At 36.8% G+C, this 14,198-nt stretch overlaps 1 protein-coding gene across 3 annotated transcripts in view; it reads left to right on the forward strand.

Moving 5' to 3' along the window:
• Positions 1–5,551: 5,551 nt before the first annotated feature.
• The window catches only part of Lint-O (L(3)mbt interactor in ovarian somatic cells), a 35,242-nt gene continuing 26,595 nt past the window's right edge, over positions 5,552–14,198 (forward strand). For 2 of the 3 annotated variants that reach the window (XM_069818400.1, XM_069818401.1), the window contains exons 1-3: positions 5,555–7,180; positions 7,335–7,563; positions 7,655–7,758. In XM_069818400.1, the coding sequence (XP_069674501.1) occupies positions 6,383–7,180; positions 7,335–7,563; positions 7,655–7,758 (1,131 nt within the window). In that variant the 5' untranslated portion in view covers positions 5,555–6,382. Of the gene's footprint in view, positions 7,181–7,334; positions 7,564–7,654; positions 7,759–14,198 lie in introns of all 3 variants that reach the window. The other variant, XR_011330971.1, reaches the window with a different exon arrangement.

The raw sequence follows: 14,198 nt of genomic DNA on the forward strand, positions 1-14,198 counted from the left end.
TTTCAGTTGATTAGCTTTTAGGTAAGCAAGTGATAGATAACATATTCTCGCGATATCAAGCTTGTATACGACTGGAAGGATGACACTTTCAACATCTACTGTAAGTTAGGTTTCATACTGTAATCCATTTCTGCTTTTGCCATTGTAGGCAGCATTTTACCGGCTGATGCTCGACCTGTTACCTGGGAGCCAGATCTCATACTATAATAAAGAGAAAAATGCGCACATTCGTGCAGAAAAGTTTGTCTTGCTTCAAGCCAACCTTCTTTGCTGTATGATAGCAATGATTTTGTCCTCTGATCACCATAAGATATGAGATCTATCACACTGTTTGTTACATAGAAGGCACATGTAATTTTCATCTGAAGAGTGGAATCGTTCAACTTTGCATATTTTGTGGTGAAAGCCATGTACTGTTGTTCATGTTACCAGATGTCTCAGATCATAATTTCCATGTGTGGCTTCTGTGCAGTAAAAATCGGGTCAGATGTTTTCTCTCTTCTCGATACACTTCTGTAGAAATTCTATGCTTGCTTCAGCAGATGACAGGATGAACTGGGTCCTCAGGTCTTCCACTAAGAAAGGCTGTCTAGGTGGAGTTATGGGAGGGGCACTGCCCCCCCCCCCTCAAACTTGGCCGAACTCTTTTTTTTCTGTTAACGTTAGAAAATATTGAATTCAAAAGATTTTTCTTGTTTTTGTTTATGATTAAGTTTCTGTGCTTAAATTGACGAATTACTATCTTCTGGACTATAATATTTATTTTAAATTTCTGAATGTATAAGAATTTCTATACCTTATTTGAGGAATGGAAGCAATATATGCTTTTTTTTGTAACAGCCTGTACTGATGTATTAGAACTCGCTATCTGATCATTCACAGAATAGGAGTGGTAAGCACAATAAGCCTCAGTATGCAGTGCAAGCCTTCGGGTCCCTCTTTCTTACAAGAGGAAAAAAAAAAAAGTAAAATTGTCTGTATATTTTGTTACAATTTTACTTTATTTTACAATACCTTCATTAAATGATCATATTCTTATATACTGTACCAAAGTCAAGCTATAATGGGGGGAGAAGATAAATGATGTCCCCCATAATCTCGTTATATCGGGATTCTATGGTTTTGCTTTGCCCCCCCCCCCCCCCCAAGGAAACGGTTCTCTCTCTGCTTGTCTGGTTAAAACATATACCAGTCTCGATGGCATTGACAATGAGACACTCAGTGCTCGCTTGAGGTACGTTGCTTTGACCTTTTCTAAATCTGCAAAGTTCCCTTCTGTAAGATAATCCCAGATGATTTCTATGCTATAGCTCAGGATTGGAAGGATTCTATACCATAGCAGCCATATACAGAGGGGCAGAAAAAATGTATACACACTTCAAGGTGGCAAAATATCTGAGTAAAAACATTATTACTAAATTGATACACACATCAAGGGATGACTGCGAGACATGTTTAACAACTACTATCACAACAAGTGCTCTCCATTAGCAACCAAATACTTCTGTGTCCATTGTGATGATTGCGCACACCACTTCAATTTCTTCATGTAGTTCCATTTCTCACTAATATAGCTGGTTTTCTATGATACATCAAATTCTTTAGGATCCCTCATAAGTGAAAATTGAGTGAAGTTAACTCAGAAAAGTGTGGAGGGTACTCAACAGCACCTCTTCGTCCCTCCATCAACCTGGTATGGTCTCTGTGTTAGTGTGGTGGTGCGCCATCTAGTTAAAAATAAAATCGCTCATTCCCATAGAGTGCACGAATGTCAGGTAAAAATGGATGTGCGAAGCATGTCGAGGTACATAAGGCCAGTAACTTCCTTAAAAAAATAATGATCCAATTACATTTCTGGACGACGATCCACACCAGACATTGAGTCCCAGTAAATTACTCTCTGTTTACACGAATGTGTGAATTTTCTGGTGCTCAGTACACACAATAATAGTGATTCACTCTACCATTCTGCTTAAATTGTGCTTTGTTAGACCAATTCATTTTGTCCACAAATTCCTCCTTCTGTCTTAATTTTCCCTCTTTCTCTGTGGATTAGGACTTCGGTCAAGGCGTTGTTAGGTCCTTTAATAATACCAGTAATAGTTTTAGTAAACTGCTGGCCAGGAAAGTTCTAGTGTTCCTTCCTCGTTCACTGATATATTGCGGTTTTAGCTGAAGTCTTTCTGATCCCGCAAGCTGGTTCTGGTACAGTGAAGCAGTTTTCAGTGGCTTTCTTTGCTAAACTACTGTATCTGCATTTTAGTTACTCTCAATGCCACACTGTTCCGGTACCCAACACATTTCCATAGAGATAGGGCTTCGAAGGTTTCAGTATATTCCAATACAAGTTTAGAGTTGACCTGATGGGAATTAAGAGCCATGAGTATCGTCTGGTTGGGTGTTAAACAATATACCCCAACTCCTGATTTTCCGTCCATCTATGAAAAAGATCAGGTGGTCTCGGAGAATATCAGTTTGTGGGTTATTTCTTCAATCTGATTGTTCTCCAATCTTAATAATTGTAAAGGACTGTTGAAGTATGTACTTGAAAGTCATATAATCAAATGGCATATCAAAGTACAGAATTTTTTCCTATGGCGGATATTGTGGTGGAGTATCCTACATTCTGATGACCTTCTCTTCAATCGGTCACCGTACTTATCCTGTATGTAGCTAATCTAGCCGCTGCTATGATGCAGAGGTCTAGTTTCTACACACAGTAGTGGTACTTATAAAAAAATTCTTTCCATCATATAGACTTCAAGCTTTTTTCGCAGTCCTCAACTAATATTTTGAATATTAGGATTTTGTTCGTTTCTGGGAATAAGTAGACTATTATTCATATAATCCTGCACCTTGTTTAAGTTCTCAGCTTCAGAAAAGATTGTAAATTTGAGACAACTTTGAATGTTCTATCTCTTATTTATTATCCATAATATGGGATAGAATTCATGAAAGAAATCTATTTAACATTACACAAAAAGGAGAAAACTTCGTAATCATGACATAGTCTATTTTCCCACGAGCATGGTGCGACACTAAGCATTATTAGTATGTAGGCCTATTCTTTTATAAAAAGAATATTAAACACTAAGGATTGCAATAGAATTATCGCATAAAATCTGTGGTTTTGTAGGACTGGAATGCACCGGAACACCATTCCAGAAAATAAAAATATATAAATATCGAAATATGAGAATGCCAACATGACATCACAGTCTAGTACATACAGCCATGAACATAGGCGGAGAGAGAACTATGCCCTGGGGGGGGGGGAGAAGCAAAACCACAGAATCCCCATATAATAGGGTTATGGGAGACATCATTTACCTCCTCCCCCGTTATAGCTTGACAGTGGTACAGTATATCGGAATATAATCATTTAAGAAAGGTATTTTTGGGGGGCATGTTTCTTAGTGTTACATCCATATTCGCGATGTTTTGAACCGAGTTGTATAGGGTTTGAACTGTAGGTCCACTACAAATTATAATAGGGCATAACTAAAAACAATTTCCCTCTTTTCCTCTCTCGTACAGAAATACATATACATCAATAAAACTACATAATAGTGCTAACAGAAACTTTTCTATATGAAGCTTACCTTCCGAAGATATCATATGTAATGTAAATTCTAATTATTTTATTTAATCTCATCTTTAAGTTTACACGTTATACTGGGATCACTTTTCTTTTTTCTGCATTGTTGTGCAGTATGTTATTCATACATCTCCAAGTGGCAGCCTGAACATCTGCAGACTTCTAACACATTAGTACAGGCTGTTACAAGAGAAAAATTACAGTGCTTCCATTCTTCAAATGAGGTATAGGAATTCTTACACATTCAGAAATTTAAAATAAATATTATAGTCCAGACACATATCTGAAGACATTAAGTCATCAAAACCAAAGCAAAAAAGATATTTTGAATTCAACAGAATAATAAAAAAAAAAAAAGAGGTTAGACAAGTTTGGGGGGGACAGTGCCCCCCCATAACTCCGCCTATGGTCATAAAGCTCAACACTTAGGGAATATGCATCCAATGACAGTTTAACTTTAGTTGCTAGCCACTAGGATCGCTACTATTGCACAATCTATTGTTCCTAGTACTCTCAGTTGCTAACCGCTTGGAGCATTGTGTTGCGAGAAATGCAAAAAAATCACCTCAAGCTTCGTGACTGTATGTACTAGACTATATTGACACCCAGTAAGAATTCATTTGGCAATTGTAAAATTGATGAGAGTTCCTACAAACATTTTTTTCAAATTAAATCACTGTCTAAGGTACCAGTAATGTATTATTATTTAATAATTAATATTATAATGTTTACGAGAATTTTTATAATTTTCTAGTGAATAGAAATTAATTTTTATGAAGTTACAAACAATTTTTCTTATAAAATTGTAATTTCGTGTAAATAAGGTATAACAGCAGCTGAAGTACCAGTATTCAAAGAACTAGATATTGTGCCATTTCCCTGCAATATTCTAGAAACTGTCCAGTTGATAGACAAGCATATAAACAAACTCCAAAATAAAATAAAAAATTATAGGCTAATTTTCATATCTATGATACTGGAACATCTACACATCTGCATATAAATTACATCAGAACTGTTAAAAACTTAAGTTATTAATTTAATAAATCTATAATATTCTCATAGCTAGCAGTGCATACGTCTGCACAGATTACTGTGCACTTAACTACGGAATTAATAAACCTATAATATTCTCATAGCAGTGCATATGTCGCACAGGTTACTGTGCACTTAACTGCGGAATCCTGGCCAAACAAGTCACTCAACTGAGTGCGTTCCTAATATAATGTCAATTGACATTGGACATATATGTCAACATTATATGCCTAACTTGGAGTCATTGAAGGAGGAGGATTCGGTCCAGTGCTGTTGAATTGAATTCGCCGTAGCTCAATGGTCAGAGCACTTGGTATGTAGAACCAAGGACCCAGGTTCGATCCCTGGCGCTGGAGCGAATTTTTCTCCTCAAATATTAATTGTCAATATTACAGATATTATTCTGTAGGACAAATTAATAAATCTATAATAGTCAAGATAAGTCTACAAAAGAAATGGAACGATTTTTAAGAAGGGGATTTAATGACGTACCCAGTACCAGTACCGGTAATGTAAACTGTCAAGGAGAGGATAAAGTAGGGATAGTGCCTTGTTTAGGTGACAATGGGAGTGATATTAAGTGTTCAATCCGTGGCTATTTAATCGCTTAAATGCATTCCGTTCCGGAAATAATTTAAAAAATATATTAGAAGATAACGTCCATGTGTTAAGCAAGAAATGTTTTTTTCTACAGATACGTAATATGTCAAATATGTGCAATTTATATTACATACGTACGCCATAAGTATACCTATATTTGCAATATAAATAATTAGTTAATTTTTTTCTTTCTACTCGTGAGATAAATGAAAATAACTTTAATAGAAAAAATAGTGGGCCAATCTTAATGGATACAATGTACACCTTGACACCAATATAGGCTACTGTATGTATTTTTTTTTCTGGAAGAGCCATCTGGTAACACAGTTTTAACTTAGTTAATAGAGAAGTCGGTAGTTGCTAGTTACGCAGACAAAAATTACAAGGAAGGGGTTCAATGGGATTTATGAATATTTGGTGAATGCAAAATCAAAGTGACAACAGTTTCGATCATTATTAAGTGTGACTGAATATTTTTTTATATCTTTGTAATTTCATTCTGCCCCGCCCTGTATCTATTGCGTATTATTCATTTTCGCAAATGAGATAACAACCGGTCATTTTGTATATGTTGAAAACGAATGATAGTATTAGGATTGGAGGTGTAATAATGTATAATCTTTCACAAATCATTATTCACGGCTACTGTGCCCACGCATTGGTAATATACCGCAATTCTGAATCCATTCAACCCAGTTCGTCGGTATTTTCACAGATGGCGCATTATTCAAGTGTATATCCAATATGCACATTGTGGTTAAGTTCACACTTGCACGCATAAATATATGCAAAACTATGATAAATTCCACTTTCCATAGTATGGTTATGTAGGCCGATTATGTTTCGCTTTTATTGTCAGGTTCAAAGTCAACTTAGTACGCCAATCATTGTCATTTATTTTAAAACATAACTAGCAGCGTAGGCCGCGTCTGTACGCATCTGTGAAGCCGCAAAGCTATCGATTCTGTAATTGCGCATGAGCAGATGGAGAGCGAAAGAGAGCGCTATAGTACTCCGTTCAGGGAGCTCCTGCAGATCAGACATTACGCGTCGGGAAAGTTTGCCGGAGTGATCGGCGTGAAGATTTGCGTGGTGAAAGACAGAAGAAAAAATAATTGAAGATATTTAAAGTGTATCGTAGTGCAAGTAATGAGTGAAATAAAGAATCGGGATAGAATTTTGGAAGCAATTGATCAATTGCGTCGTCGAAAAGCACGGCCAGATGCAGAAAGGATATGTAACTTTGTTATGCGGCGTTTTGGCGTTGATAGTCAAGATACTATAGCGGACTTGGAACGACTTGTTGAAGAAGATATTGTAATTAAAGTTGAATATAAAGGAAATATAAGTTACCGGAACGCAGCTAAGTGGTCTAGATATGCCATGTATAATAAAAACAAGGAAGAAGGATTTACTGGAACTATTTATGGATCATTAAATTCTGAAGGAACTAGTAGTCTTTTGAGTACGGCTATCGCAGAATTAATAATACACGAGCCCGATTATCTTGATTTTGGTGTACCAGGTCACGAATTGGAAAAGTATATGCAAGAGAAAGACAGCGTTCGCTTCACCAAAAGATATCTGGAAGTTATTTTGCAGCGAGAATTGAATTCCGGCAACATAGTAAAACTCGAAAACGGGAATTACTCTTTAGCAGACCATCCTGTACCGTCAAGTCCAAACCTCAATAACAATCATTCAAATAACAGTGAAACTGTAAAAATGTTGAAAATAGATTCACCCTCGGAACAAGTTTCAGAAGAGGAACAGAACATTTCAAGAAATCAAATTAATGGCAATACGAATGCAATGCCTCCAAAAGCAACAGATGTGAATAAGAAGACTGACGACAGTAGTATATATGACGCAAAGAAAGCTTCTTTGGAAGCAACTGTTCACGCTTCCGCTTCTACAGAAGGATTTAGAGACGGAGCGAAACGTAAGGTAGGAACAATGTTTTTTATGATTTACTTGTATACTTACGTAATATCACACAAATACTATTAAGTGACTTTACATGTGGCCGAAAAAGTAACAGTGTAAGCATATTTCACGAGTCTGGAAACTTGTGGTTCAAATACTTTATTTGTTATTGCAGCGGTCGAAGAAAGTTTTCTTTGATCCATCAGATATACATGTTCCCACCCGCAAGCGTGGACGTCCTTTGGGTTCAACAAAAAATAAAGATAAAGAAGCAGCCAAGTCTAATAACTCCAGCTTGAAAGTAGAAGTTGATAGAGGATCCTGTTACATATGTATGAATCAAGGCCAAGACCGCCGCGGGCAATTCGAAAAGTTAATTTCGTGCAAGGACTGCACCAACAAGGGTAATACAATTTTTTATTGATAAAAAATCGAAATATATATAGTTTACTGATATATATCGTATTTTTATTTCGTTCATTTATTTTTCAACAGTTCATCCTAGCTGCATAGACAATGGGAAAGACGTTTCTCATTCTTCCCTGTGGCAATGTGTTCAGTGTAAAACATGTGTAGTCTGCATTGAAACTATTGAAAAGGTAAGTTAGTGTATATTAATATTGAAAAATTCTCCTAGTGAATTATTGATACTTCTTGGATTCTGTTGGTAGCAGAAAAGTTATTCAGGACGATATAATTGCTGTTACGTTTACCGTATATAATTCGTAATTTGATTTCAAAGTGATAATTACTGGTACCGTATATAATTACTCGGACAACAAAAAATGTGAAAATGTGGACATTTGCCTATTCCTTTAAATGAATACCAATTTGAATCAGTGAAAGAAAATTATCATTGTACTCTATTAGAATGTTTATGCATGAGTCTACAATAATGATTAAGGATGAAATAATTATTTATCCTCGTTATGAATTTCTAATTTTTTATTTCCTGAAGAAATTTGTAGACTGACAAAATCACAGTAGTTTATTGGAATCATTTCAAAGTTTTGTGATGTTATAATCATTTCAAAGTTTTGTAGTTTCACATTTAGGATTCCCCACAGTTGTCCTCCAGATGCCAAAACCAAAACATGACGGTCACAATCTGAGGAACTGTTTTTTCACTGATACGATAATTCCTAAAGAAGATAATAATATAGACGTCCCTTTGTATGTTGTCACTAATCGTGTCATTTAAGATCTTTTAGGTCTAATCTAACTCAACAACGGTCTGTAGATTTGACCAATAATGATCGTATTATAATGCTCATTGTTTGTCTAATCTTTTCATAACTCTTGTTCCTTGCTTAGAGATCTGCATATCGTCACTACGTCTCCACAATCCACTATGTATATTTAAGCAGATTTTTCAGGAGAAAAAAAAAAGCATTATCACTTTTAATTACCATGATTTTAAAAGCTACTTTGGTTATAGTTTCAATCATTACATGAAAAATGATAAAATTATACCGAAAATAGTTTTAAATTAATTAAAGGGAATTAAAAGTGATAATGTTTTTTTCTTTCTCCTGAAAAATCTGTTTAAATGTACATAACAAATTTTGAAGGCTCAGTGATGTTTTGAATTCTATAGATTCAAAATCCGCTGTATCCATTTTCACAAATTGAAGGATTTTGACAGTAAACTGGTTCCAAATAGAGGGAATTATCAACCTAAGAGTGACTTTCAACAAACCTTTTGCCTTAAATTAATGGCTTTTTGAATTCAAACTATGTAAATCATTAGAATTCATTCTCAGCAAGCAATATGTAGGATGAAAGAGTAATGTAATGGAGAAAAATTCTCTCCGGCGCCGGGATTTGAACCCGGGTTTTCAGCTCTACGTGCTGATGTTTTATCCACTAAGCCACACCGGATACCACCCCGGCGTCGGACAGAATTGTCTCAGATTAAGCTCCAACTCTTGGGTTCCCTCTAGTGGCTGCCCTCTACACTACATAATAGATTTCTATGAACGTAGGACCGAAGTCCACACATGTGCTGAGGTGCACTCGTTATGAGTGACTAGTTGGCCGGGATTCGATGGAATAAGCGCCGTCTTAAATCACGAAGTGATTTACGCATATATATATATATTATTTTAATGTACTGAAGTACAGTTGGGACGGTCGTTCTGTGCCGGTGTGCTTGGTTACTTGAGCAACAGAGTGAGTTTATAGAAACACGTGACTTACCGCCTCGGCTGGGATCTGCAGCGTGTAGTGACATCATCATGCGCAATTGGTTCCAGGATGTGCGATGAACGGCGCATTCCACTCACAGTTGTCCAGTATCACTTATCACATCACACGTGTTATCATAATAAATACAAACTGATTATAAACATAACATGATATCCATGGTTCAATTATATAGCAATGAAGAGAAACAGACGCAATCAATATATCTAATCATCAGACAAACTTTCGATACCAGATATATCACCACCATTGTCGTCGTGATTTTCATTATGATCATCATCTTCATCGTCGTCGCTTTCACTACTGCTGTCTCCGCCCGTAATTATGAAGCTTTCAATTACATTTTCCATAATTCCTTCCTGTTCAATATATTCATCTTCGATTTTTTCAACATGTTCACATACTTTTTCCCATTTTTCTACACTGATGTCATCAACCCGTTGTTGGCACAATTTCATCACTTGCTCTAATTTAAAAGTTGTGTTTTGACCGGCTACCCACTGCTTGATATCTGCCCAAATCAATTCCAATGGATTTAGCTCAGGTGAATACGGCGGCAATCGGAGTACACAATGTCCATTCATAGCTAAGAGATTGTCAATCACGTAAGTTTTATGAAGTGGCTTATGTGTTTTAATGAGCCCGTAAAGCTCCACTTTCAGCATATTTTCCTGAAACTGCACATTGTTTCTTCTAAGCCAGTCCTGCATATCACTTTTCTTTGAATTACTTGAGGGAGCTTTATGCAACTGCACGTTATGGTAAGGTGCGTTATCTATTATAAAAACAGATCTAGGGGGCAAATTCGGAATCAACTTTTCCGTTATCCACTTCTGGTAATTGTTGGCATTCATTTCATGATGGTAGTCTCCAGTTTTCCTGTTCGATTTAAACATCAGAAATGCCCCAGGTACAAAACCCGCTCGACCCCCTGCATGAACAATAATAAGCCTAGGTCCTTTCGAAATAGGCGCCAGTAAACCTGAGGTTTTGTCATCACTCCAATTTTTTGGTCTTGTATGCGTGCTATGAATATACGTTTCATCCTCGTATATTAGAGGCCTACCTTCTTCTCTGTATTTCTTTATTGCGCGTAAATATGATACACGCTGTTCTCGAATATCATGCCTTTCCTGTAATACCGCTTTATTATTTCTTGTCTTCTTCCATTTAAACCCCATATCACGTAAAATGATCTTTAAACTTGTACTACCACCGTTAAAGTTTATGGCATCTTTTAGTTTAGGTAGTAGTTTACTGACAGTGGGCACTGTTTTCTCATTTATATAAAAATTATAAATTGTCTGTCGTATAACTCTTTTATCAAAATCATCAACATCTGTGATGCGTTTCGGTACACGATGAACTTTACCAGGCGTTCCAAAAGAGGTCCCTGCTTCCTCACACTGTTTCCCTTCTTTAATTATCTTTCTTATTGTTCTTTCGGGCACTTTAGTTGCTGCACTCACTCGTTCTTGCACCTTTTTCAGCGGTATTAAAAAGTCTCCAGAAGCTGCTTCACTCTTCATGAAAGAATGTATATTGTTCACAACTTCCCGAGTTTGGCTATGCAGTGTTTTTGCGCCAAGTTTAGACTGAATAGGAGGCATTTTAGTCTACACAAACACACACAACTGCAATTTGCCACGATAATAAATAAACAATATGAATATGAACTAACTAAACTAACAAACAGCAATTATCACGCACGTGGCAGGACGATGTTACACAGCCAAGGCTTTCTGCGAGACTGGCCACTTGCCATATTCTGCGCATGCGCGAGAGTGTAGGCTCACTGGCTAGCTACCACATGATTCTCACCGGCACAGAACGAACGTCCCAACTGTACATATGATATTTCTATGCAGATATTCTGCGTCATTATACGATGAAAGAGTAATGGAACGGAGAAAAATTCTTTCCAGCGCCGGGAGTTGGAGCTTAATCTGAGACAATTCTGTCCGACGCCGGGGTGGTATCCGGTGTGGCTTAGTGGATAAAGCATCAGCACGTAGAGCTGGAAACCTGGGTTCAAATCCCGGCACCGGAGAGAATTTTTCTCCGTTCCATTACTCTTTCATCGTATGATGACTCAGAATATCTGCATGGAAATATCATATGTACTTCGGTACATTAAAATAATATATATGATATGCGTAAATCACTTCGTGATTTAAGACGGCGCTTATTCCGTCGGATCCTGGCCAACTAGTCACTTATAATGAGTGCACCTCAGCACATGTGTGGACTTCGGTCCTACGTTCATAGACATCTATGACGTAGTGCAGAGGGCGGCCACTAGAGGGAACCCAAGAGTTGGAGCTTAATCTGAGACAATTGTGTCCGACGCCGGGGTGGTATCCGGTGTGGCTTAGTGGATAAAGCATCAGCACGTAGAGCTGAAAATCCGGGTTCAAATCCCGGCGCCGGAGAGAATTTTTCTCCGTTCCATTACTCTTTCATCGTATGATGACGCAGAATATCTGCATGGAAATATCATATGTACTTCGGTACATTAAAATAACATATAAGCAATATGTAGGCATAACTCAATTTTGAAAAAATTGGTCTTCAGGGGGTTTTGAATCTAATGGATTCATATCTCCTTTAGTCCTGTGAATGATTTGAAAAACAATATCTTGTAATTACTTTCATACACTTTCGTTTTTCTCAGCTTTTTCATGTGGCAGCATTGACAGTAGTTGCTCTGTTTTTTTTTTTTTTTTTTCTTTTTCACTCCCTTAAAATTTTAAGAAACTTCCGTACAAATGTTTAGAGTGTATTATGAATCTGTAATATAACCCCTGTTGGGTTGTTTGAAAGCATATACAGTACAATGAGTCTCTAAAGTAAATGCATTGCCTGTAATTCGCACTGAACGTGGAATGATTTATTCACCATCATCAATGGATGGAAGGAAGAAAGGGTGGACAGTCAGCAGCAGGTGGTCTGTTACACCAGTGTTCCACAACTGGTGTGCCTCTACAAGGTGAAAGGTGTGACGCGAAAATTAATGAAAATTAAAATGGTGTGGTGACAAAACATGCCCAATCCTTGAGTGTGTTGTGTGTGATGAAAAACTCACTTGGTTCACAGTAAATTGAAACGGCATTTGTTAAGAAACATTCCTTTTTGTCAAGCAAAGATGTGAATTATTTTCGTGGGTTATTGGAACAAAATAAAAAATAGAAAGCTAGCTATAAGGTAACCAAACTTATCGTAATGGCCAGAAAAAAACACACACAATAGCTGAAACGTTTATGCCTGCCTGTAAGGAAATTATGAAAATAATTCTGGATTCAGAAGCTGCTAGTGAAATTTAAAAAAAATCCTCTCTCTGCTGACACAATCAGCCATCGAATTAGTAACATGTCCAGTGACATCAAAGACATTATGTAGGAGAAAATAAAGAGCAGTCAGCACTTCAGATCGACGAGTCCACCGATATTAGCATTCACGCACAACTTTTTTCCTATATTCGGTACATTGATGGGAATGTAATTGCAAGTTTTTTTTTTTTTTTTTTTTTTTTTTGCGAAGAACAGTCCGAGTGAGCAACTGGTGAAGAAATATTTCGTACAACTAAGGAATATGTGGTCCGTAATTAATTAACATGGGAGAATTGCATTAGTGTTTGTACAGATGGAGTAGCTTCTATGACAGGCCGAATGAAAGGATTCATGGCTAAAGTACATGAAGTAAATCCTAACATAAGGAGCGACCATTGTCTCATTCTCTGCGAAGCCATTGTTGCTAAGTCTTTGCCATCTCCTCTGAAAATTGTCATGGACAAAGTAGTAAAAGATGTGAACGTCATCAAATTGCGGCTCCTGAATACTTGGCTTTATTCTGTTTTGTGTCAGGAAATGGGATCAGAGCACACTACACTCCTGCTACATACCGAAGTGCGATGGTTATCACAAGGTGAAATGTTAGTGCGAATATTTGACCTTAAAGAGGAGGTTCTTGCATTTTTTAGTATTGAGGAGCATGAGTATGCAGATTTATTTGCAGATGATGAATAGGTATATCTAAGTTGGCATATCTTTCCGATATTTTCGTACATTTGAATGAGCTTAACAGAAAAGTGCAAGGTAGGAACGAAAATATTCGGACTAATATGTATAAGATTCAAGAATTTGTGAATAAGCTGAATTTGTAGATACAGATTATTGAAAATGAATCTTTTGAGATGTTCCCAACTGTATGGCCCCTTGCTGACAGTAATAAAATGTTGATGGACTTAAAGAACATTTAGTAATCTTGCAGCAGAAGTTCAAAAATTATTTTGGAGAGAGTGTTCAAGATTTCGACTAAGTTCGTGATCCATTCATTGTGGATTCAAAATATCTTCCAAATAATATACTTGTACAAAAGGAACTAGCAGATTTAAAAGCAGACAGAACACTGAAATTAAAACTTCTCGACATGCCTTTGGAAACATTTTGGTTGTCAATAAGGAGTGAATAACCGGCTATTTCCGAGTTTGTAGTTAATAATCTATGTTATTGCCATTTTCAACTACATATATGTGTGAACTGGGCTTCTCAATGTTAACTGAAATTAAAACATCAAAGAGGGAGAGATTCAAATCCATCAATGAAGAAATTAGGCTTGCACTGTCAATGATTCTGATATGGATCAGCCACCTGTGTGTAGCTAAGCAGGCCCAAGTATCACATTGAAGGTCTGAGTAGAGTTTAACTACGTTTGGTAGCTTGACTAACAATAGTAGTTTGTTTTTTTGTAACCAGAAACAACCCTTTTGATGGGTTCACTTTTCTCTTCAGAGTTTTAAACATGGATTGATATTTGGTTTGATAATGTCTTTCTA

This window comes from Periplaneta americana, chromosome 2 (assembly GCF_040183065.1).
Source record: "Periplaneta americana isolate PAMFEO1 chromosome 2, P.americana_PAMFEO1_priV1, whole genome shotgun sequence".
Taxonomy (NCBI): domain Eukaryota; kingdom Metazoa; phylum Arthropoda; class Insecta; order Blattodea; family Blattidae; genus Periplaneta; species Periplaneta americana.